At 36.9% G+C, this 27,662-nt stretch overlaps 1 protein-coding gene across 1 annotated transcript; it reads right to left on the minus strand.

Annotated features, from left to right (window-relative positions):
* clvs2 (clavesin 2) lies at positions 1-27,272 on the minus strand. Its single transcript, XM_051876235.1, has 5 exons — positions 25,921-27,272; positions 23,029-23,203; positions 10,577-10,687; positions 10,128-10,348; positions 1-5,628 (listed from the first exon to the last, which is right to left on the minus strand). Exons 1-5 carry the CDS (start codon positions 26,307-26,309, stop codon positions 5,535-5,537), a joined length of 990 nt encoding a protein of 329 aa, XP_051732195.1. The 5' UTR covers positions 26,310-27,272; the 3' UTR covers positions 1-5,534.
* Between the last annotated feature and the right edge of the window lie 390 nt (positions 27,273-27,662).

Here is a 27,662-nt window from a genome sequence, read left to right on the forward strand (position 1 = left end):
TAAGGTTTAAACTATGTATATCAATATTTATTGGCTGCTTTTTTTTTCCTTTCGCAGTTTAGTTTCAGTTACATAATTTATCTCAGCATTTTGAAAGGACATATACACATATTTACTTCCATTCAACAGGTTCCTTTAAACCACATGTAGTGTTCTGCATGATAATACCTCTATACTGCATGGGCTTCTCAGCACTAACACCCTATTATACAATCAAAGTGATATGGAAAAGTGAAGTCAACAATCAAAGAAATACCGAATGCATTGTTCCTGTAGTCTTTAGAAAAGCAGGGAATAATTGTTGTTTTTCCTTGACCCAGGGTTGCTTTGGTTGTAATGGCAATACATGTACGTATCCATAGAAAGCAAGGCTAGAAAAATGGAGACAGTTTGATCAACATTCCGATTGCCTAAAATACAAACAAGGCTGTTCATAATGCAGCATGACCAAAAACATATACAGGAATACAAATAAATTCAAGGTGTATTAAAATACTGATCATGGCATTAACACAGCTCTACTAAATATATACTTAAACAATTTACACCATTGTTTGATTCCTTTCTGCTCACTATATCCTCCAATGATTCAGAAAATGTAATAATAACTATACATAACGGCATTCTCTGAACCCAAAGTAGTATGACATCACTCTCTGGGAAATACATTCAGATTCAAAACAGCCAATTGTCAACTTTTTGTCTTCCCTGTTTCTGTTCAGGATGAAACAGCAAGGTGTTTAGAAAGAATTTTTGCTCCTTTGAGATGTTAGAAACCCAGTGAGTCATGACAGTGGGCAGACTTTAGTTTTAGCAAATAAAAACTGGTGATCACTTTCCTTAACATAAGTTGTCAGCAAAATATAAAAAGTCATAATCTGGACTGTTAACCTGCTTGTTGTGAAGAGGAAAAGTCTGATATAGATGTAAGTGGTACAGACTTAGTGTCCGGAGCTGCAGATGGAAAGAAATATCAATGTTTTTTCTTTTGTTTGTATAAACACTGAAACATACATAATGTATTAACAGCATTTAAAATGTAACTATGTACAGTATAAACAACTGTAAAGATGTTTATGAATAATGAATGGAATTAAGAGGCTGATTGTATTGTATTTAATCCATGACATTACAAATATGTATATAATGGTATGACTAAAATTGCATGCACACACACACACATTTATATATATATATATATATATATATATATATATATATATTATATATGTACACACACACACACAGTCAGTTGTTTTATTTGTGGTAAGCACAATGAAACTTGCGAAAATGAAAATTGAAACAATAAAAAATGATTTAATATTGATTATTGATTATTGATTATAAAAATTGATTATTAATAAATATTAATAACTTGTTGAAGTCAATGTATGATTTTTCCTGTGAGTTTTTTTACATAGTAAAATAAAACATGTAGCTGTAGTTTGCCTCTTTTTTTTTTTTTTGCAAAATAATACATATAATATCAGAAATATACCTTATAGTGTTTTGAGCTTCTTTCATACTTAAAATATTTTGATGGTTTAATCAAAATTATATATATATATATATATATATATATATATATATATATATATATAGACAGATAATACAATAGTAAGGATTCATAAAGATTTTTTATGTTTCTAAAGCTGCGCTGATATATAAATATGATTATGTTTTAGATGCTGTCAATGCTCCTATATAGTATGTTTCAGCATATATCCAAATGTATAAAATGTATGTATAAACACTACATATGAATACTTATGGATTGTTATGAAATAATAAAATAAAAACAGGACCAAACTGAACCACTGTACAGAAGCTGTGCCCACAGAATTTTACATTTTATACCACACAAAATAGTAAGATAACCACAGTACTTCTAAATTTGACTGTTTAGCTATTTAGAGGTTTTGATTATATTATGAATTTTGTCCGGGAAGTATCATTCACTCAAAATCAGTGAGGATGTGTAATTATTTGCTCCCATGGAGAAAAAAAATCTCAAGCCTGGAAGATTTTTATGTACTTTATGTTTTAAATGTACACTGTAAATGTATATTGCCCTTGTTCCTTACACATACGCACAAAGAAAGAAGTCCCTGAAATTAAATGGTGACATGATCTGTTTAGCCCAAATTCACTCATTCAGGCTTGAAACTAAACCGCTGCAAAATCCTATTGCCAAGAAGACTGACAACACAGCATTCCATAAAACAGCTGAGTAATTTAGAGTAAACTATTTTCACACAATCTAAACCATAAGCTGACCATACCATGATAACCATGTGGAAGCATGCATTAGCATGTGTCACTGTACAACGCCTTGTTTATGGCTCTGTGTAAACCACTGTGTTAGTGTTAGTTTAAATTTGTTTTTGTAATACTGAAGGAATTTAGGCCTTGTCCACACTAATACGTTTTTATTTGAAAACGAATCCTTTTCTCTCCGTTTTGGCCTTCCGTCCACACTGAGGGCATGTTTACATGACAATGATGTACTAAAAACGGAAATGTTTTTCCTTTGCGTACAGACGTCAACGTTGTCAAAACGATCCTCGTTCACACGGATCCACGAAAACTACTAAAAACGCTGTATTATGCTGCCAGGCCAGTAGTTGGCGATGTCACTTTGTAAAGAAAGACGACGCGCCTATAGACTGAACACCTCACATGTGCATGACATCACCGTTTTCACAAATTTGTGTTTTTGTAGTTTACATGGAGATGATAATGGTATCTTTTCATAAACTTGCACTTTGAATCCTGTTTTCAAAATTTGCGTTTTCAGTCCCCTAAAACGCTGTTGTCGTGTAAATAAACGGCCAAAATGCATAAAAACTTTTCCATTTTTAGTTGAAAGCGGTATTGTGTAAACAGCCCCTGAGACAAAGCTTTTTATTATAATTCGTAAAAGGCGTTTGCGCATTGTAGTGTGGATGGTGAAAACGGAGGCTTTCAAAAACGATCATGCTTTTTCAGTCATGTGACCCATTCAGCCCAAAGCAACATGGTGGATGACGTTGTACCACAGTTGTTTTGGCTGCTCTACAGTTTGATAGCGTTGTTAAAGGGTTAGTTCACCCAAAAATGAAAATTCTGTCATTTATTACTAACCCTCAAGTCGTTCCACACCCATAAGACCTTCGTTCATCTTCAGAACACAAATTAAGATATTTTTGATAAAATCCAATGGCTCAGTGAGGCCTGCATCGCCAGCAAGACAATTAACACTTTCAGTGCCCAGAAAGCTACTAACGATATATTTAAAACAGTTCATGTGACTACAGTGGTTATGAAGCGACGAGAATACTTTGTGTGCACCAAAAAACAAAATAACGACTTTATTCAGCAATATCTAGTGATGGGCGATTTCAAAACACTGCTTCATGAAGCTTCGAAGCTTTACGAATCTTTTGTTTCGAATCAGTGGTTTGGAACGCATATCAAACTGCCAAAGTCACATGATTTCAGTAAACGAGGCTTTAAGTGTCGAAAATCAATGGTTCACCACTGGGGGGTGTGACTTTGGCAGTTTGATACATGCTCCGAACCACTGATTCGAAACGAAAGATTTGTAAAGCGTCGAAGCTTTAAACGCCTAATGGATGTAGAAGCATCTTACTGATGTGCAGTACAGGTACAAAAGTATTTTCAGACGTTCAGTGTGGATAAAAACACTGTGTTTTGGAAAACACTTGAAAACGCTAGTGTGGACAGAGAGCGTTTTTAAACAAAAACACTGTTTTTAAATGTATCCCGATTAGTGTAGATTAAGCCTTAATTAATACTTTAAAGGGATAGTGCAGCCAATCTTTATTTACTCACCCTCGTGTTGTTCCAAAATCTTGATTCAAATACTGATTTGGAATGACATAAGGGTGAGTAAATAAATAGAGAATACTCATTTTTGGGTGAACTATTCCTTTAACTTCAGAACCAATGATTCTGAAGTTGGAAAGATGGCAAAGACAGCACTTTGTTGTCCTTGGTATGAATACAGATGCCTTGGGAAACAACTTGGGAAATGGTTACGAAATAAAGCGATATTCCACAGATCTACGACATAGTGTAAACAACAAGGCCATCAGTGAAGAATCAGCTAGCCTACTAAATGTGACTCGACCCCTCTGGGATATAAGAATACTAACACAGCTTAAGTTGTGGTAAAATAATATTAGCAAACACTTGTTAGAAAAATCCGTAAAGGGGTATTTGCTGTGAGACACTGAAACCTGGACGAACGATGGTGTTTCCTTTAATGGAAGTAGCATATGTCTGTCTGACGCTGTCAACAGCTCTATGCTTTCCTTTCGAAATACTCCTGAGCGACTCTTGATTTGGGTATTATGGTGCGTTCAAGTCCTCCTGGAAGTTTGTATTTACGAGTTGGGAATTCGCGACGTCAGGTGCGTTCAAGTCACTTTTGTCAGACCAAGATGGCAGTGTACATTCTCTTAATTAACTACACAAAAAGACAGCAAGGTTTTTAAATTCTACTTCAAGAAAATGTTAGCTTATTTTGTTCGTTGTAAGTAAAAGCCTGACAATGTCACTGCTAAATACCTGTAGGCCTAAGTAATGTGGTATTCAGGGTCACCGTGATTTTGCCAAGTAAGACATGTTCCTGGATCAGCATATTTTGTTGATCCTGGAACAAAATTCTTGTCTAAAAATTTAGTCCTAACCCTAATCCTACCCCTAAACCTAACCCTACCCATAATTTATCCCTAAAATCAGAGGGAAATGATAGGTGAACAACACTGATTTAGAAGCACCTAACCCTGGTTGTAAGCCTAAACTTGGCATAAACTGTAAACCTTTCCCTCAAATCTGATTGGTTGATTGGAATGTTGTTCCAGGATCAACAAAGATGTTGATCCAGGAACATGTTGTACTTGGTAAAATCACGTTCACCGGTATGGGTATTCAGCCACACTGACACACCCCCCAACCCGTAAACTCAGGGCTCAAAGAAAATCATGAGTTTTCCACTCGTATTTACTGTATTTTTTTGTAGTTAAATAGGTACAGCGCCATCTTGCTCTGAGGAAAGTGACTTGAACGCACCTGACTTTGTAAACACGACTTCTCAGGAAGACTTTAACGCACCATTATAAATGTTGGAAACCCCAAAGCTTGTGAATCTTTATAAGCATGATTACCCATCCTACAGTACCATGTTCTACATAATAACCACGAGAAGCACACACAGGATATTCACAGCAGTCTTTACAGGTTCATGTCACAATTACTCCCTCAATCTCACGTCTAGAACTGAAGTGTATTTACAGATTTGAATTGGCACTTGACAATTACATACGGACGTCCGCCGTTAGCTCTTTGCTTCAAAAATATCACTTTAACTGGCAGCTCTGCAGTGTTCCTGGAGGCTGTTTGTGTGTTCTTTTGCTTCTTAACATTTCCTTTCTTTGTACATTTTTTTTCCGGCGTTATAGGAACAAGGTGCACTCCTCCCCAGCATACGGAGCTTGACGTATCCTCGTTGCCTGGGGAATTAAGAGCCTTTAGTCCAGCGAAAGCAGTGGCTGCATGTTCTCTTCTTCGCTTTTCACTTTTTCTGGTCGTTTCAGGACACCTGGCTCCACTACGGACTGGGACCTGTGGGTATAAATAAAATATGAATGCCATCCCGGGAACACAATTTCGAGATGCACAACTGAGAAATGAAAAATCATGAGAATGCATTGAAAATCTAGGCTACAAAATAAATAAAACCTGGAAATGAACATTAAAAATCTGAATAATGTAATGTTTTATTAATTATTTATTGTATTTATATTATGTTTATATTATATTAGATTAGTATTATTATCATAAAGTGCTGCTGAAATGATGTGCATGCAATTAATAATATATGATAATATAATAATGGAAATAAAAATAATAATAAAAAATAATATAAATATAATATATTTTAATTATATATATATATATAAAATATAATATAAAAAAATCCTTAGACATTTGGACCCCCAATGAAACATTTAGGTACACACACAGAGCACTACACACTCAATAGTACAAATTAATGATGCATTGTGCTTGTCAAAATCATTTAAAGTGAAGGATGTGTAATGGAACATGTCATCTTGGTACACTGTGTTGGCCTACTTTTGATTTAGCCCTCTCGTAGAGACATAAGAAGCTTTGAGGACAGTGTGCTGTCGTTCATCATGCGCAGATCTGGGGCACTTTCCTCTGACGGACGCATTTCTGTACTCTATGAACCCTGACTGTAATCATGAACAAAAACAGCTGTTTCTTATCAGAAAACTGTCAGATTTAACAAAAGAAATTAGTTTGCAATGTATTTAACTTCAGTATTGTGATATATTTGATGTACTGAATATTAAGAAGGAAATAATGTAGGACAGGGGGATTCCACTGGGATTTGTGTGGATTGTGAAAAGTGGGCTATGATATGTTAGAGGTCATATACATCCAGTTATTATCGAAAAATAAAACGTTTTTTATATACAGAGACATGAAGTGATCAATGGTGAACAATGCATTTAAAAAGTAAATAATTCTAATTTTTATGTTGACTTTAAAAGATATACTGTTGTAAGTTGCCTTTTAAGATGCACAGTAAGACCCCAAAGGACCAAAGTAGGTGCTGTAACAAGCAAGTTTTTGCAAGCAAGTTTTTGCAATGCCACACATTAAATAAACTACCTGACAGACATCTCTGAAATTGGTGTCTTGAGAAATTCCACCTGTCTCAGCAAACAGCAAAAAAAAAAAGAAAAGCTTTTGGCAAAGTCTGAAATCGCTTACAGCACCTTTAACCAACCATAATAACACAAGATATCTCTTGAGGACAATGAACTACATTGTTCTATTATCTTTTTTCCACTAAGAAATCACAGAATGACGCACAAAAGCTGTTACACTAACGCTTCGGCAAGAATCTGTGCTATTCGAGTGCAACGTGATGCAAACACGAGAAAACTGGGAAAAAAGTGATGTTCATGTGACCTTTCCAGAGCAGACAAAATGACAACGTGTGGTTTTAATTGCTCTGAATAATGTACCCTTTTGAAGAATGTGGGAGGTGTTAGATTTTTAAAATCAGACATTCCTGGACTCACACTCATTTTCAGCACAATGTGTAAGAGATAATTTAAAGCACAAAGTAAATACTGCAAAATTGTTACTGACTGAAAGTACAGTATAAATGTCAGCAGTGATGCATCTTGTTTGTATGAATCTGACAAGTTCACAACAGCTTTCGTTATTCAGTAAAGTCAAATTAATTGCTCTCGAATAATCCTGAATACACACTGTCTTGGGCCTGAGAAACAATACTATTACGGGGGACCAAGAGGGAGCCGAGAATCCCTGGGTCCTAGAGACTAATGAAAAAAATTATTTCAACTTATTTTCTGGAAATTTAACAAGTTTTTTCTCAATACACAACAACTTTATTCTCGAAATTAGATAAGATGAAATCACACATTTAAATGTTTATATTTTAAGTAAATTTCTGCAGTTTTGATTTCAGGTCAAATAAATAGTTAATTCAGACTAATGGGATCGTTTCTCTCCACAATAAACCAAAGCCCCAATATATGACCTGTATCTATTAAAGTCCCCCGTAGTCAATAATTTTATCCCTTAAAACTCATCTTTGATCACCAAAATTACATATTTAAACGTTTTTTCTTGTGAAAAAAATTCTTAATGCCTTAAAATAGCTTGAATGTAACTCTACACCCTTGCCTCATGTAATATACACTATGAATATGATAATTAGCCCCGCCTTCACTCACTCGCACGAGCTCAGAGATCCACTCGGTCAACTTACTAAAGTAAACGCTGCACAATGGAATCACTTTTTACAACGTCGGACACATGATGGTAATTAATATGATTAGCATTTTGCTTGACTATGTTATCAAACAGCTAATAATGTGTTGCTAATGTTACACAAACCATGTTCAGATTCACGAGTCAGACAGCTGCCTTCCAGCGATCAGTATCCTTACAAATGCTTTGAACAACTCAGTGTAGAAAAGGCATATAGTTCATCATAATATTGTAATATACATCATACACCCACCATATTGCTAAATCTACCCGATTTTTCATATCAACAGAAAAATATACAGAGATAACCTTCTTTTGAGACTCCCTTGCACGGTCAGTTAATGATTTGCTAAACCCTGCTGGCACATTAACGTCATTGGTTACAAGGTAGTTTGTGACATCAGAAACACCAGCGATTTCAAACGGCGGGTTTGGGACTGTCTTTGGCTTACTGCAGTTTTAAACAGAAAATACTCAGCAATGGTGTTGACATGAATTTGCACATGGTTTGTCTTAAAGCATGTTAAAAACACTAGATAGACATATGAACAACATTAAAAACTTGATTTTCACCACAGGGGGACTTTAAACTGAATAGTTGGAATTGAATATCAATATATATATACTGTAGATCATCACCAGCGAACTGTTCCCACAGCTAAACATGATGAATTATGTTAATAATACAACACTAGTGAACAATGAGTGCAGGATTCTGCCATATAGCTGGATGTACACAGATGTGTTATGTGCGGACTGGGAGGTTTCGTTTAATAGCCAAAGCTGTTTAAGTAACAGTACTTTGATCTTAGCAGTAGAAGAACATCTAAGACCTACTTTCTTCCAAATGCTGCGCCCCCCGGATGCTTTGGCATAATTCAAATACTACAAACAGTTGCTTCAGATATGAGCGCAAAATAAGCCATTGCGAACTAGGCTATATTTGGTAGCCAATGTCTCTGTACATGTACAGTCCCAGCTGCAGCAAGAAAAGATGAGATGTTTGCCACTGGTAAACCTCCATCATGTGTTTTTGCTTGCATACATAGGCATCATTTAGCGCAGCTCACGGCAGCGGCTTTGCTCCCTTGTGCTGATTTTATGACCCAGTAAGTCGAGACACCGACCTCACCCTATCTCGATCAGTAAAACGATGCACGACAAGATTTCCTTGAGTCGCCCAGTCAAACACAGACTGTTATTTCATCAAAAAGAGCTGTGTTTAATCATAAAGCTAGGGAGTTGGTTGCTAAGCACTGTAACCTAGAAGAAACAGACAGTATGCAGCTAAAATGTGACTACTTTAACAAACACTGTAGCGCCTTTACGCCTCTAGCAAAGCTGCTTATTTTTTTTATCCAGAGCCATTCTCTTGATAATTCTACTTGAGTGAAGACTGTGAGCAAGCAAATGCTGTTTCCATGGCAAGCCACCAAATGATTTCATTTAACAGTCATAACAGAAATAAACAACATTCATAATATGGCCAGTATGGTGACCTCACGTACTTGTTTTAAAGCACCAGTGTTATTATTGTTAACTAAAAATAAAATTAAAACTATTTAAAAAAACATTTTTGGTAAGTGAAATTAGGCTGAAATACTGAGCCCCGCACATGACATGCAAGGAAAAAGTAAATTGTGTGCACGATTTACTAAGTAGTGCCGTCGATTGACTAAATCGTGCACACAATTTACTATTTCGATCCCTCGATTTATAAATCGTGTGAATGATTTACTAATTCATTCCCTAGATTTACAAATCGTGAGCATGATTTAGCAAATCGGAACTAATTACCCTATTATGCTAGGTTCATGCCAGTCCGCCATGGTTTTGGAGGTCTCCTACAATAGGTTTACATGCATCCAAGGTCAAAAAAAGTCTTTGATTGATCACAACATTTATTTCCACCAAGAAGTGCAGCAATTTTTGGTCAAAATCTTGTATTGACAATACAAGAGGTGAGCACTCTGTAAAGTCTACTCCAGCACATCCCAAAGACTTTCAATGAATTTAATGTCTGGACTCAAAGGTGCCAATGTATAGTATAATATAACATAATATAATATTAAAATAACACTGGAGAGCACTATACAAACTAAAACATCTTGGAGATGATCTAGCGGTTAGCACATATGCTTTCTCATCCTCACCTTTATTTCTTGTTCTCTTTTTCCAATATACTTGCATAAAACTTAAATAAAGATGGCAACAGGCAAAAAAATGAGATCAACTCAAATAAAAAGAGGTAATCTAAAACAAAAACTACAAAAATGACAAGTACAAACCTTTTCATGGTTTTGGGGGACAGATCTTTCTCCAGGTCTTTGACAGACAAGGTATAGGATTCGGGGCAGTAGTCCGTCTCCTCGTCATACGCGTGGTCAAGCAACGTCCTGGCCCAGGTGCCCATGTCGTAAGGGGGCAACATGCCACCCAGCTCAGACGGCAGAATCTCAGGCAAGATCAGCTGGTGCAAGCTGTTCAGATTGTTTCCATGCATGAAAATCTAAATATACAACATATAAAATATTGTTATTCGCCTGGTTATGTTTTCATACCAACTGTAAGCTGCAGCTTTTACTGTTTATTGGTCAGTTGCACTGGCCTGTTGTTGTATGTATATGAAAAGCCTGTACATTTTAATGTGTACATAAACATAAACAGAAATGCTAACAATTTTATGTAATATAAGTGACTGAAGAAAAAAGAAAAAAATAATAATAAAAATACTCACCCTTTTTCTTGTTTTGTCCTTGAGGAAAGGCCGGATGACTGTGTACAAAGCGTGGATGTACCAAGGTTGGTTGACAAAATGAATCCCTCCGAATCTGGCTGGGAAGCTATCCTGTGGGTAGTAGGGAAAAATAAATAAATACATAAATATTATTGTTATATTTAACATAAAAATATAAAACATGAAATTATTTAAATATTTTTTTATAAAATTTTATTTTATAAAATCAAACTGGTTCACTCATTTTTGCTTAATGTTTTATGTAAACAAATGTTTATAATGCTAGCATTTGTGAGGAGAAAAAAATCTGATTTTGTGACACCAATGACCACCTTTCCACCATACAACCTCATATTTTTCAGAGTAGATGATGGTTCACATGAGAGTTACTGATGTTCATTTTGAAGTACCTTGAAGTCTAGTTCACGATTCTACAGAGGATTACACCAAAAAGTGGGCATAATTCCCATTTCTCCTGATATCACACGGCTGAAGTTGATACATACTTTGCTGTGTTCACTAATCTGCCCTGAACAGTAATCCATATTCATAAAGCTGACTGCAAGGGTTCCGGAAAGCTTCATAATGATGCTGTCTTTTGCTAAGCTCACAAAAATCAAGTCTTACGAAATGATGGTAAAAGATTTTCAAGTCTAGGCTTAAACTTGAATCTATGAGAAAGTAGTCTCTTATGCTCACCAAGGTGGCATTTATTTGATCAAACATTCAGTAGAAGCATATAAATACATATTTTTCATATACATAGTTTTCTATTTGAACATATTTCAAAATGTATTTTATTCCTGTGAAGCAAAGCTGAATTTTCAGCATCATTACTCCAGTCTTCAGTGTCACATGATCCTTTATATATCATTCAAATATGCTGATTTAGTGCTCAAGAAACATTTCTTATTATTATCAATGTTGAAAACAGTTGTAATGTTTAATATTGTTTTGTAAAACATGCTTCATTCAAAGCAAAATATTTTGAAATCTTTTTTAACATTATAAATGTCTTTATTGTCACATTTGTTCAAATAAATAAACCTTGTCATTCAGTATTTAACTAATATGAAAGTCTATAAATCTCAAAAAACATACATAGATGTATTGGTTTCAATTGACTTTTTTGCAATTGACATAGAATAACTTATTTTTGAATATGCAAGGACTCATGCTATACAATCAGTAACCTAACCTGTATCATCATCACAATCTATCATCTAAATCTATCATTTAGTAACTTAAACTAAGTCATAACGTTTGCTGCTCAAATAACTATCTTTCCTAAAACATACTACGCAATTTTTAAATTCAGTGCACATCATGGCCTTGTTTATTGCTTCTCATTGATTCATATCCAAACGGTGTTGTTGGCGCCACTGGCGTAACGCCGATGGTGGACAGCTGCAAGTATGCAGGCCTTATAGACACAGAAGCCCCCAGGCCAGCGTCCAGCAGCAGACCACAGGCTTGTGGGTGTTAGGTCTGGCACTGGATCTGACACAGAGGCAGGTGATGGCGCAAGCACATGGTGATTGGCCAGAGCTTCAGAGGAGGGGCTATGAGGCATTTGCCAGCAGGTGGTGTCAGCACATGCGATGATATCTCTGCTCTGGGACCCGCTGCTGCCGAGTGAGATAAAGGTCTCAGCTGCATTAAACATGAATAGCTAAACTCTGGTGTGAGCTGGTGAAACCTGATTGATCTGTGTCCCTGCAGTGTGACAGTGGGAGGAGACAGATGTAGACGAGGGAGGGGAAGCTGCCAGAATGCTCTTTTTGCTGGATTCTAGGATTCAGAATTCACATGATCTGATCCTGCGATGCTGAAAAAGCATTATTATTAAATGTAACTATTAACAGACCATGATCAACCTACATTGATGTCTACTGTCTACTTAGGCAGCTACCTTCAAAAGCAGAAATGGAACCTTATAAGTGACAAAAAGTGCACTTCACTCGAAGCATGGAAGATTTGACAATTGATATCAAGTCTGGTATTAGCATGTTGCTAAGCTAACACTGCAATACTCTAAAAAAATGTAAACATAGCTCACACACATTATTGGGTAATCCAGCTTAAATAGATCCAAAGCAGCCATTGTAACTAAACCTTAAAGCTTAGAAAATCCCTTCCATACATTTTAGTAGATTATTATATTTTAAAGAGGTTTCTTTTGCAAAGAAAAAAAAAACTTTACATGGCCACTTAAATGGACAGATCACCAAAAAATGAAAATTCAGTCATCATTTACTCACCCTCATATAGTTCTACAGAAGAAAGTCATATAGGTTTATGGCCGTGACACATCAAGTCGACGTCAAAGAACTAGTGGCGACGAAAGCTGACAAGTTCGCATTTGAAGGCTGCATATGTCATCAAGGATGTTTTATTTAAGAAAAGTAACTGTAATAAAATTGACTGTTATTCCTCATGATATGTAAAATACTGTAATTTCTTTCTTACTTTGCAATATAACGGTTACTTTTCTTAAATGAGACCGCCTCGATCGATGACGTATGCAGCCTTCAAATGCGACCTCCGGAGGATGCAGCCTTTGAAATGAGACGCGTGTTCAGGGTTGCCAAGTTTTCACAACAAAACCCGCCCAATTGCTGCCCAAAACTAGCCCAATGGCGTTTCAGGGGGGTCCCCCAGTAAAAATCACATTTTTGGTGGGTAAAATTCGCTATTCAGGGGCTAAATATCATGTTATTCAGGTTCGTTTCAACCCGCGGACATGAAAAACAACCCACGGCAACAGTGTAAAAGTAGCCCAATTCCACGCGAAAACCGCGGACTTGGCAACATTGCGCTTGTTGTTGCCATGCGTCGGCTGCGTCTCGACCAAAAAGCTGCGCTTGAACACACCAAAAGGACTACAGATGACGGTCAACTAGCATGTGCATTCTGCGTGTAAGGAAATAACTATCTATATCAGCAGGTATCAGAAAAGGAAACTGAAACTAGGACTGCAGACAAACCGTAAACAAAGCAGCGCTTGCTTACCAATTTTGAATGTCAATCATGCTGATCACTTTCTTCATTCCAGGCGAATGTTTCTCATGCTGTTTCTCATCAATGTTGCTCATGTTGTTATGAAAATATTTGCGCATTGGAATGCCTTCTGTCTGACTCTGTGCCAACCATTTTGACTTCTTTGCTCCCTTTCGCTTTTTTATTCTCCTGCACTGACTCATTCACTAAGCTGAACAGCCAATCAGAGCTCTTTGTCTCTCACCGAAGGCGCCAACGGATGCCGATCAAAGATATAGAAAGACGGTTCACTCTGCTATTAGTTATCAATGGGAGAAACTGCAACGCGCAATATGGCAGAATATGTCCTGCCTTCTAAGTAAAAGAGCTAATTGCTGATTGGTAAAGTCATTGTGAAACCTGAGACTCGCGCTTAGGACTGCGCATTGGTTCGTCTAGCCTGAAAAAGAAGCTTTTTTAATGCCATTTGAGCATAAGAAACAACATTTATGGGGCAGTTCATGTCAGATTTTGTTGTTGATTTGAAATATGTTATTTAATTGTGAGTTCGCCAAACAGTTTTTGAGATTTCAGGATTCCCCCATTCAAATGGATAAGACTTGGTCTTGGATGCCCGAAATAGCTGCCTGAAGGCGTTGCAAATATGGCCGCCGAATGAACAGACCTTGGCTTTGTGCCAATTCAACATGCTCAATCGGCCAAAATACCCCCGACGATGTCCAACAAGTGCTGACAGTGTGGAACAAACCACAAAAACTGGGCCGGCTGACACTCAGTGAAGGCACAAATGTGGCCAATGGGCGACTTGGTGTATCAGGGCCCTACACTAAGGTGAGTAAATGGTAATAGACTTTTCAGTTTTGAGTTAACCATCCATTTAAAACAATGGCTTCAAGATCACTCACCAAGGTCCACCTATAAATCAATTAAACATATAATTGATATTCATGAGCGAAACCATGCTACACTGAGCCAGTGACAAAACATTAAATAAAGAAACTGAAGCCACCACGGCAGAGCAGATAACAGACAAAAAATACATTTTTGTTCATGTCAAGGTCTTTTAAATAAACTACTTAAAAATATAAAAGACTCTTTGGGAGTGATATGGGTTTATGCATAATTCTCCTGTTTTGGTCAAGTGAAACACTCAAATGGATTGTTGAAAAAGGCTTTAGTTTGCTTGTATTAGCTTGAATACAAATCCATCAAGCAGCTAACATAGATTCTGGCAGCAGGTCAGATTGACTAGAAAGGAGTAAAGCCACAGGATAATTGCTCTTAAAAGTGCCTCATCGTGAAATCAGGAACCATTTAAAACATCAATCTGCAATGTTAAATAATTACCGGTTTTAAACAGCGCCACTAAATTACAGTTTATCAAAGAATGGTTTCGCTTAGAGCTTTATGGGAGTTGTTTTTAGTCTCTGTATAAGTTGATGAACCACTGATTTCATCTGTGCATTTTGTTTCAGTGGCTTGACATGAAACATCCCTCTCTTTTCTTGGAGCCACTGATGATGCACGACTGAACTCCAGCAAGGTAATTGAAAAAAAAAAAAAACTCCATTTGCTGGAGTTCTTTTGAAAGACGTAGCCTGAGGAAAAGCTAGTATTTTATCATGGTCCCCTTACCAAATAATACATACCGTGTCAGTCAGAGTCAGTGAGCTGTCCTAGTTATAGTGACAGGATTCCTGGATAAGAAACAAGATTTCTAAGAGTCTTTAGAAGAGAAAAACAAGTTTCTTTACCCCAAAATACAAATAGTCTTCTGTAGCCAGACTTTTTGTCTATCAGCATAAAGTGTGGTCCACATTCTGCCCTATTCTGATCAAGAATAGCTCACTTTTACAAACAGTTAGCATCCCGTTAGCAATACTTTATCTAAAATTAAGACAAATTAACCATAACCGAGCAAACCAGCAATACAAAGCTTCTCGCTCTGACACATGCCATTGCTTACGTCAATAATTGGAGCTCTACAGGAGACATTTTATCTACACTTGCCAGATCCAGCCCACTGAGCGTAGCAACGCAAGGTCGGTAACACAAAGACGAAGCTCTACTCACTAGCTGTCAGCTCTGCTACAGATCAGAACAGTCCCGTTATAGTGCGATAAACAGAGCGCGACCATAACTGTGCCACTTTGCAGAGAGCAAAACAATTAGTCTAACTCTAGTCCTGCAGGCCCAGATATGTCTAGTGCTGTTTCCCAGATAAGCAAGACATGTAGAAGCTCTTTGCTTTCCGGGAGGCAGCGGATCTTAGCATCCAGATGAGCCAGTCTGACGTAAGGGATGCAAACCCATTCCATGTGCAAGTTGCTCTGTTGATTAAACAGGGACTGAGAAGGGCCTTGATCACGCTTTCCTGTGTTTGCTTATGGGACAAAGACTGCTGGGCACTATAAATATTGCACAAACCTCATGCCCTGCCCCTGACCACATAGCTGTTCAAGCAAAGAAAACTTGAATCAGATGTTTTTGGATTGGAGAGTGCAAATTGAGAACAATTTATTGTTTTTGGAAAGAATTTAAAGGGGTAGTTCACCCAAAAATGAAAATTCTATCATTATTTACACACCCTCATGTTGATCCAAACCTATATGACTTTCTTTCTTCTGCTGAACACTAAAGAAGATATTTTAAAACTAAATGGTGTCCAAACAACACATTTTTTGTATGTGTTCAACAGAAGAACGAAAGGTTTGGAATGACATGAGGGTGAGTAAATGATGGCAGAATTGTAGTTTTGGGTGAACTATCCCTTTAAGGTAAGTTACATTCTGTAATACGGCTTTTGAGAGAAATACATAAGAGAGATTACTTGTGGTGAAGGCGTAATGCTGCTGTGCCACTAAAAGGACTTTAAATCCATCTGTTGTAATGAGTTTCAGACTCCTCCTTCTTTAATGATGGGGAGATGTACTTTAATCAACAAGACTGTTTCTAGAAGGCTAAAATAGCCCCTATCTGCCTGTCTGAAGTCATCTCTGGGACATCTATTACACATTATTTCAATACCACAGATATATTGCAAGAATTTATATTGGTGTCTATTTACACTAAGTGCAAATGGAAATTACAGCTCTCTTTGATTATATACTTTCATATAGGAGAAAGGGGCTAGTTGTCACAAACTATATCTCAGTACCTATGAAGTTCTGATTCAAGAATCAATACATTAGAATATTTTTTTAGAAATGTAATCCTCAAAAAAAGTACAAACACATGATATGTTTGCTATAGTTGTTGGGTAACAAGTAAACAATATAACCTTGCAATAGGGGCATGTTGTCACAAAAGGTCAAGTTATGTTCAATGAACTGTATCTGGCAAGAACAGTGAAAACTAGCTCCGGTTTTACTGTATTACTGAGGAAATGTTCTGAATGATATTTTTCATTCAAAGTCAGGAAGTTTACTAAACTAAACTGCATACACACAACTAATAACGACAAATAAAATAAAAAAAAATTCTTAGTTAGCCTACTTAGTTTTCATACACACAAAACGTACAATATTGACATATTTATAGCACTAAAACGTAAAATACATATGTATTGACAGCAATAAAATGTAAATTATTTACATATCCAAGTGTGAATGTGTATGAATTCCCATGTATTCATATTAAAATCGTTAATTAATGTTTTGATTCTGTTGTATTCAATTGTCACATCAATACATGTTTTTAGTCGCATTTATTAAATGCAGTTCATTCATCTACTTAATATGAAATATTTCTGTTTGTGACTTGTGCTGCAAGCTCGTTTCACATTATGTTAAACAAGACTACACTTTAATACCTTAAAATGAATACAATTTCTGTAATTGTTTAACCATTTTGTAATATTTAGTTTGTTTGCTGTGAGACACAAAATACGTTTTCTCCTATGCAGCGACTGACAATACAACCATGAGATAATGTTACACCAAAACACAACATAAATTCACAAATCACATCAGTTTTATTTGTTTGCTCTACTCCGAATCTTTAGAATCCATATGTTTACAAGGAACAGATCCAAATTCAGCTCTTTATCCGGCGATCTTCATTTCATTCTCACATTTTTCAGCAGCGATTCAAATTTGAAAGTTGCGCCCTAGAAAAGCATTACAACATGGTTTACGGCACTGATATCGAACGCTAATTGGTTCTCACCTGCTTCATCAGAGATTGCACCATGCCATGTTTTAGCGGATTGACATTTGAAATGAGTACGCGCCTTCACGGACAGAAGCCGGTGTTGTGCCGAATTTTGACCCCCCTGCCGGATTATTACCCCCTGGTATTGGTAGGTTTAGGAGTAGGTGTGGGGGAGGGGTTAGGATTAGGGGTGGGGTTAAGATTAGGCAATCAGGTAGCGACTTCAACGAGCGGGGTAATAATTTGGCAGGGGGTCAAAATTCGGCACAACACCGGATTCATATTTTCATGGATTAATAACTTAAATTCTGCTCTGTACCCCATAAACTATTACCTCCAGAGAGGACTGCAACTCATTATCATTTTAACTACATTTGGTACCACTTTTGACATTTTTGCAATAAATAAATTATTGTGATTACATTTGTTTGTCTGTTATTCTTTTATTTATAACAGTACGTAGTTTTAAGAAATGGTTATGGGTAGGTTTAGGGTAGGTGTAGGATTAACGGCTCAAAATATCGTTTTAATGCTGTATTGTTACTAAAATTGTCATTTTCCTACACATTCTGTCCATTATGTTTAAATCTTTTAATATTCTGTATAAAATGGGTATGTTTAGGTTCGGGGTGGGGTTTAGGGATCTTACATTTATCTATAAAATGATAAAAGGGAAATTATACATATATCTTTATGGCATTAAAAAGATTCGTAAATATTTTACGTTTTTCGCTGTAAAAATGTAATAATGCTACGTTTAAATGCTGCCAATATGTCCATATTGTATGTTTTAACACCTATCCAAACGTACAAAAATGTATGTTTTGTGTCATTGAAAGTTACGTATTAATACCTACGTATTAACAATGAGACCAGGCTGGAAATGCATACAACTTATATTACAAAATAAAATAAAACAAAATCAAACAGCACTTTATAATTATTGAAATAAAATTGTTGCTGATATTCCAACAACTGACATCAGTCCCAGACATGCAATAAAAAAACCTTACAGTGCAATAAAAATGACATTTTATGGGAATGCAAGAATGCGATGCTTGTCAATCTGTCAGTACAATGAACTTCCCGTGCTTTTTAAGATGCACTTTAAGTGCCCTACATAGAAACACACATACGGACACGATGGCTGAGTGACATGAGTGCGTCTCTTTCTGTGAGCACAGCCCATCTGGAGGGTGCATTGCATGGCGGTTGGACAGGTTGCCAGGGAAACTCGGCATGGGGTGGGCTGGGGAAGATTGGCCCATTGTGATTGGCTGCCAAGCGTGGGTTATTTCTCAAGACTAAGAGAGACAAAAGGCATGTCCAAAGCACAGAAGCAAACAACAGAGACTGAAACAACAAAGCACTGCTCCAGAAAAGCCAGGACCTCTTTCTCTCACTTCTATTCGACTCGGGAGTATGTTGCTGTCTATTGATTTTGCTAAGAACAGCCATTTTCTGCACATCAAGTGCTCTTTTCTGAGCCACCATTTGCTAGAAAACATATAGATGGCTCTATTGTAAATTAATATTAAAAATATACTATACCTCAAAGAACAGGCAATGGTCATTGCCTGTAAACCATGAGGTTTTCTAGGAAGAATCCATTAGTTCTATTTTAACCTTGCAAAACATCCATGAGCTTCTGGCATAAAAGGTACTTTCAATAGCAACAGATTGTAGTTCATCAAATGGACTCCGCAGAAAGAAAAAAAAAATGAGCAGAGAACATAAGAGACTTATGTTCGTACTTTGTACTTTCTCCTATTCCTTCAGTCCATGTCCTTCCATTCTTTCTGTTTCTGTCACTCTCTCTTTCTTTCAATTTTTTTCACTCACTGGTATGACAATAAGCTAAGTTAAAACACCAAAAAGCTTACAAAGAAAGCACTGAGCCATCAAAAAAGGTTTTGATGCTTCATTATGTTGATGATTGAGACAGACAGATGTCCATATGAACAATGCCATCAGATTGATGTAACGCTTCACATGACCCTGCACTTTTGGGTCGGAGAGCTGTGCGCTTTTCCCGCGGGCTCTAAACGTCATGTTTAATGACTCAATGTACATACTGTTGCTCTGTCACTGTCAAAATAGAACCATGGGGCGTCACACCTCTCATTCTAGCATTCTCGCGCATTCATTTTCTGAAGCGTTTGATAAATGCTATTCGCATACACTTCCATTCAAAAGTTTGGGGTCGGTAACATGTTTTAATATTTTTGAAAAAATTCTCTTATGCTCACCAAATTTGATCAAAAATACAGTTCTGTCATGACAACTCTCTGGAGATTGGTATGGTAATGGAGATTGGCATGTTTATGGATATGGCAATGTTAATGTATTTGGTCTTGGCGGAATAGATCTGCTATGCTGCTGCTGCATATGTAACCTACATGAATTAACCCCGTAGCAGATCTATACAGGTGGAGCTGGGGAAGGTGCGGGTTTCTGAAAGCGCGCTGCACACTACTACCAGCAACACACCGGTATTTGTTTGAATGTTGAGCCGATCCACTGATGCAACAACAACCAATCAGCTGCTATGTAGATAATGACGTGATCGATACCAAATGAGTTAGACCTATGAGCCTGCACCATCTAGAGTTTCATGCCAGAACTAGAAATATTGTGAAACAATATTTTAAAATAACTGTTTTATATTTGACATGGTTCATACAAGGTGCTTGAAGTACTTCAATTTGACAGCCATATTTATGAAAAGGTACTTGAAAAGTACTTGAATGGGGGAAAAAAAACAGTTTGAATGAGGTTTGAAAGCAATATCTTTGTCATAGTATCCTTTCAATGGTTAAGGGGATTTCCCATTACTGGGGCAGCGCCTGTCAATGCATTGATCTCTATTAAGTGAAGCCACTTTGCTTGTCACCACCTACTGGCGGTACTATGTAACCTGCACTGAAGTCGTTGATAAATCCCCATCATTAACTTAAAGTATTTTATTTTTCTATTTACCTTTTTAAAAGACAAAGATATTGTTTGATAAGTGATATCTTTTGATGGTAGTCCAAAAAGAAGTGCTTGAAACGTCCTTGAATTTAATTTTACAGTATCTGTATGAACCCTGATTTGAATATATTTTAAAATGTAATTTATCCTTGTGGTGGTATCATTCTAATATGCTGATTTGGTGCTCAAGAAATATTTCTTCTTATTATTTCTTATTATTATCAATGTTGAAAACAGTTGTGCTGCTTTAAATTTTTGTGGAAACTATTTTTTAGGATTGTTTGATGAATAGAAAGTTCAAAAGAACAGCAATAATTTGAAATAGATATCTTTTGTGACATTTACTGTCACTTTTGATCAATTGAATGCATCTGTGCTGAATAAAACTATCAATTTCTTTCAAAAACAAAAAATAAAATCATAACTTCAAACTTCTGACTAGTAAGTGTAAATCTGTAAATGCATGCATTCATCAAATTGCTCCTTGTAACTTTTTATGCATTCAAATTGAATCAAAAATGCCAAAAAAAAAATCTGAATTCTTGTAAATATTTACACATGTAAGTGATGACTTCTGCTGACAAGCTAGCTGCTGAGCACTCTTTTGAACTGTAACTAATTAGCTGTAGCTGTTTTCCCTCAATCTACGCTATTGTTTCCCTTTCAAACGGCTACAAAAGCGATGTCCCACTCAATGTGAACAGCACATTGTGGATGCAAGATGCTAATGGCGGCGATCAATTATTCACCGGCTAATCTGTCTGAAGAGGCACTGGAATGTGGAATAGGCTCATCATGGACCCGCATTAATATTCAGTCAACAGGCTTTACTCTGCACTGCCTACATGTCATATCAGACCAAAGCCCTCCTCAAAGGAGGGATGTCTAAATGAGAGCTTTCAAGAGGCTGCTTCTGGAAATGGACAATGTCTATGCGCAGATTAGCTCTTGTTAAATGCAGTGACCATTTTATAGCACAATGAACGATCTTGCTGCTCAGTTATGTGTCATAGTGATGTTAAATTAGTACAATTTATGCAATATGAGTGTCCATGCAAAACACACCACCAGTGTTGTGGGTGGTTGCCAAGGTGTTGCTATGCGGTTGCTGAGGTCTCTATGATCTTGGTCGCTGTCCAAAAACATAGTCCTAATGCTATCCCTACTCCTAAACCTAACCCTACCCATAACCTATGCCTTAAAATAAGAGGTAAATGATATGTGAATAAGAATGGTGTGGAAGCCCCTAACCCTTGTTGTAACTTGACATTAACTGTAAACCTATCCCTCAAATCTGATTGGTTGTTTGGAATTTGTCACCTTGTAGATGATAAAATGAGCAAAACTGTTCCTGGATCATCCTCCTTGTTGATCCTGGAACAGTTTTGCTCATTTTATCATATACAAGGTGACAAATGTTACCCCAAAATGCTTAGAAAATTATATCAGTCAATAGCTGCAAATTTCAGGTAATACAAACAAATTGGAACAAGTTGTGCAGCAAAGATTAATGCTTGTGGTTAAAGGAATATTTTACTAAAAAAACTGAAAATTCCATCATATTTACTCATTTTTATGACGTTTCAAACCTGCATTACTTTATATCTTCTTCAGAACATAAAAGAAGATATTTTAAAGAACTGTTTTTGTCCATACAATGAAAGTTAATGGGATCCAAAACAACACTAGACATTTCTCAAAATATCTTCTTTTATGTTCCACAGAAGAATGGATGTTTGGAATGTCATGAGGGTGAGTAAATGATGAACAGTGTCTGTTTGAAACCTTAAACATATGTATGAGCAATTATAATATAGATGCTAAAATGTGCTGTACTTCATTAAAATGAAAGGGAATGGATCTCAAACAGATACTTACTAATATAAATCACTTGAATAACAACTCCTAAGAGAACTATTAACACACTACACTATTTCTTAATGCAGCTACTTTTGAGTTAGGTAAAATTAAAGTAAATTAGGCAACTAAACTCATTCTTGGTTTCTATGCAGATCGTGTTCCCTTGCGTTGGGTCAGCTCCCGTTCATGTTACTCACAAAGAGAATAATAAATGTTTGACAGGAGAGGGATTCCTCTACAAGCACCTGTTCAGCCTCACACATGCAGAATTACTCTAAGCAAATTATATTATTTAAACCTGATGCACGCTTCACAAACATGACATATTGGATATCATAATACATCGTCTGAAGCATTGATGAATCAAAGATGCATGAAGGCACAAATTTGAAGAATGCTTTTGTAATATCCATGTTGATTCTCTGTATAAATATAACTATAAGATTAAAATCAAATAGTTGTGTTACCTGCAGGCCTTCGATTGCCAGTCTCAGCATGCTTGGAGTTAGCTTGGAAGCTTGCTTGAAAGTGAAGTTACTCCAGTCAATGATCAAGACAAATCCATTTACTTGTAGCTCGGGGTCTTCGATCATTGCCTCCAGAGAAAGTAAAATAGCCCGCAGAATATCCACAAAAGTGTACCTGCAGATAAGCACAAGCCTTTAGGACGGTTTGCAAACAAACTCTAAATGTGATACATATATATTCTCATACAGTTACTGGGTAAGTTTGTTTCATATTAGTCAATGGTGTTTAAACATCTCCCATTATGCTTGAATAAATGTAGGAAATCAGGCTCGACTTGACCCTAGTGCTCATCACACATTGTTCCTGTGAGAGGATGCCAAGAGCCCTGCCATCCAAGGCAATGGTGCGACTGGCATGGATTCAAAGGCTGTTTGATATGGACTCGAGCACTATGTACTCTCCAGTCTAAAGAGGTGAGACTCCAACAGTTAGCGCCATGATTTCTCACAACATTAAAACAAACTAAATTTGGAGAAATACATGTACATATATGATTTAAAGGGATAGTTCACCCAAAAATTAAAATTATCCCATGATTTACTCACCCTTAAGCCATCCTAGGTGTATATGACTATCTTCTTTCAGACAAACACAATCGGAGATATATTTAAAAATATCCTTGCTCTTCAAAGCTTTATAATGGTAGTGAATGATTTTGAAGCCCAAAAACTGCATCCATTCATCATAAAAATGATACATACGGCTCCAGGGGGTTTCAAGGCCTTCTGAAGCGAGGGATGGGTTTTTGTAAGAAAAATATCCATATTTAAAACTTCATTAACTATAGTTTCCGGCAGACGGCCGTACACATCGATTTGCGACAGAAGAGTAACCCCTGACCCAATGTATGACGCAATGACGAACGCAGAAGCACATAGGATAGAGCAAAACAAAACACCAGTCATAAATTAGAAGTTTAAAACGAGAATTTTTAAATAGGATTTCGATATAAGAGAAGAGGAGCTTGAGTTTGTTGCACAGCCCTATTTGTTTGAACCGTGAGAGGCGTCTAAGCTTACGATACTGCTTCATCCTACACCACACATCGCGTCAGGGGTTACTCTTGTGGCGCAAGTCGACTTATGCGTACAGTATGCATATATGCATACGGTCGTCTGCTGGAAGCTAGTTATTTTAGTTTAAGAAGTTTTAAATATGGATATTTGTCTTACAAAAACCCATCGCTTCACTTCAGAAGGCCTTTATTAACCCCTTGGAGCCGTATGGATTATTTTTATGATGGATGGATGTATTTTTTGGGCTTCAAAATCATGCCCCCCATTCACTACCATTATAAAGCTTGGAAGGGCCAGGATATTTTCCACAATATCTGATCATGGGATCATTTTCATTTTACTCTTAAATATGCATTAAAGTCACTGCATTGCATACAAAATATGTATGACGTAAGTGTCCAAAGATTGTTGAGGTCACCGTAGATAGATAGTGCTTTACTAAAGCTTTGGATTTGGGCTATAAGTTCATCCTGAGTTCAAGGGGTGAATCAAAACAATTTCATTTGGACTTTAGGGCACATTTAAGCTCACACTTGTATTTATGTTACAGTATATACACACGACCTCACTCTTAGAAGAAAAGGTTCTAGAACCTTGAAGGTTTCTGTCATTAATTCATTAATTAATTGCATTTTAATTCATTTTTTGAATTGTAATTACATTTTATGAATGAAACATATTGTAAACATACTTTATCACTAGAAAAACATTTGAAATAACCCGTTAAACATGAAATTGCAATAATTTAAGACATTACACCGTATCTAGAACCTTTTAGGCATAAAGTGTCAAGAAACCCAGGGTTCAATATTGAATCCTACTGAACCTTTTTTTTCTAAGAGTGTATACGAACACCTTGATTACACTGTAAGAAATTTATTTATTTAATGAAATAATTTGCCATTTAGTCGATCATCCAATTGTCACTTACAGTGCACTTATTGCAGTGTCCCTGGAATAACCTGGGATGAAGTGCTGTACTCAAGGACACATCGATGTGGGTCTGAACTCTCAGCCAAGCCTACAGACCATTAACCACTAAGATAAAACATTACTAAATGAGGCTATATATGAGCAATGTTTTCGTTGTTGTTTCGGTCCGTTATTTAAAAAGGCATTAATAAATGCAAAAAATACCTCTTATTTGCCAAGTGAAAGTCAGCATGTTGTACATGCAGGTAGCCATTTTGACATGTGCCAAGAGACCTGAGACGTAAGACTGTATGTCTGTAAGAGACTCATGAATGTATGTCAAGGTCATTAAGTTTTTTTTGTTTTTTGATTAGATGATGCATTTTCAGAGAGTTACTGTCTGTTCTTTAAAATAGAAGATAACAGTAAATATTCCAGGGGTACTCAGTGCATCCATGTTGAAAAAACACAATGGCATATATGAAGGACAGTCATGTAGAATATTGGGTCAGGTCAAAGGTCATCACCTATTATGGCTCGGATGTAACATCAAACCCTCAATGGTTAAAATATCTCTTAAAGATCTCTCCACTTTCAAATAAAATGATGGCATAAATGTTCCTTAAAAATGTATGAAACCAACATTACATTTCTAACTTGGCACATGTGTTTTAAACATCTGAGACATTCTTATTTGTCACTATAAATAGTAATGCAATATGTGTAACACAACATGGGCACTGTGATGTACACTGTTGCTGCACCTTTAACTTTAACTTAACGCCTCATAATGTCTAAACATCATGCTGTAGTCTAGTGAATGACAGAAGACTGATGCTGAAAAGACAGCTCAGACAGTGCGCGTCATTACCCACAATTAGCCAAAATCCAATAGCACCTTACCTGCTCTGATCCCAGTTCGCTGCGAACAGAACCAGAATCTTCCTCCCGTATCTATCCAAATTGGACAGAACCCCAGGAAATCCGTCCTTCAGAGCCTGCTTGATCCCCGGATCGGTGGCCTTCAGGTTCTTGAACATATCTAGGTTCTGTTGCCGGTACTCAAAGTACTGGGCCAGGAGGCGGAAGGCCTCGAAATGGTTAAATTTCCGGGCTCTGAGAAAGCGCAGGATGAAAGCATCATCTGTCCTGAGAAAGCCAATGTCTGGACGGGTGATGATCATGTCCCTCACCTCCTGTATGTCCTGATGCAAAGTATCGGGGTTCTCCTTTAACTCCACCTTGGCTTTCTCCAGGGTTTCTGGAGACAGGCCTGCCTGTAAATGAGTCATTGTCCTTGCAATGGACCAAGGCTGACTATACTGTACTACCGTATATACTACACTAAATATGCTCTATGTAATTGATTATGAAAATGCCAATCATAAAGAGCCCTGTCACTGCAGTGCTTTCAAATAAACCCTGACTTTGGAGATGGTCCTGAGTGTAAGCTACGACACTGTTAGTTCACCTTATGAGTTCACCTGTATCGTGGGTTTTTTAATTCACATACATTCATCTGGTCGTGCTCATCGATTGTATATGTCTATGGCTTAAGCAGGCTGAAATCGTCTTAGTTTGCGTATGATCAAATCTGAGGCAAGGACTCGACCACAAAATCCGTTCATTCATTCCATCCCACCCCAAAAGCATCTAAGAACGAGCATCACGGTTAAAAGCGCTGCTCTATCCTACCATCATCAAGCGGCCAGGCAATGCGGCACCCTGCAGCATCTCTTGTCATGAGTCTCCATTTAACGCGCATTTCAAATGTTGCCGTGAATTGGAGTCCGAGCATCATCACGATCCCAAGTCTCTCTCAGCGCTCCGTTTTCATCCTATACGTCCTTCGGAAGAGACGATATGGTGTCGGTCCTGGTCCGTATGGTTCCGGTGATGTGGTGGATGGTTTACGTCAGTGCTGCTGCTGCTGTTGCTTCGCTTTGTTGCTGATGAGAGTGACTTCAAGCATCGCTCCGGTGATACAGTCTGTCCGTCATCACATGGCGGAGGAGGGGAGAGCGTTCGCTCTGTATCCTCCCGAGACTCACTAAATAAAGGTTTGGCCATTTTTTGGCACTTGCCACATTTATTTTATATTTCACATATAGTGGTTGGTGCATTTTTTTTTCTGGGAAAAAGTACAACAACAGTATTATTAATAATAATAACAATAAATTATCATCAGTATCTTTATTTATTTATTTAGTGGCGTTCTTGTTGTTTGGGGATGGCATATTTTAAATTCTGAATATATTTACATTAAATATGATTACACGAATATAAAGATACATTTCATACTAATGTAAACAATAATATTTAAAGGGTTAGTTCACCCAAAAATGAAAATTCTGTCATTAATTACTCACCCTCATGTGGTTCCACACCTGTAAGACCTTCGTTCATCTTCGGAACACAAATTAAGATATTTTTGATGAAATCCGATGGCTCAGTGAGGCCTGCATTGCCCTCAAGATAATTAACACTTTCAATGCCCAGAAAGCTACTAAATACATATTTAAAACAGTTCGACAAGAATACTATTTGCACGCAAAAAAACAAAATAACGACTTTATTCAACAATATCTAGTGATGGGTGATTTTCGAAACATTGCTTCATGAAGCTTCGAAGCTTTACGAATGTT

This window comes from Ctenopharyngodon idella, chromosome 20 (assembly GCF_019924925.1).
Source record: "Ctenopharyngodon idella isolate HZGC_01 chromosome 20, HZGC01, whole genome shotgun sequence".
Taxonomy (NCBI): Eukaryota; Metazoa; Chordata; class Actinopteri; order Cypriniformes; family Xenocyprididae; genus Ctenopharyngodon; species Ctenopharyngodon idella.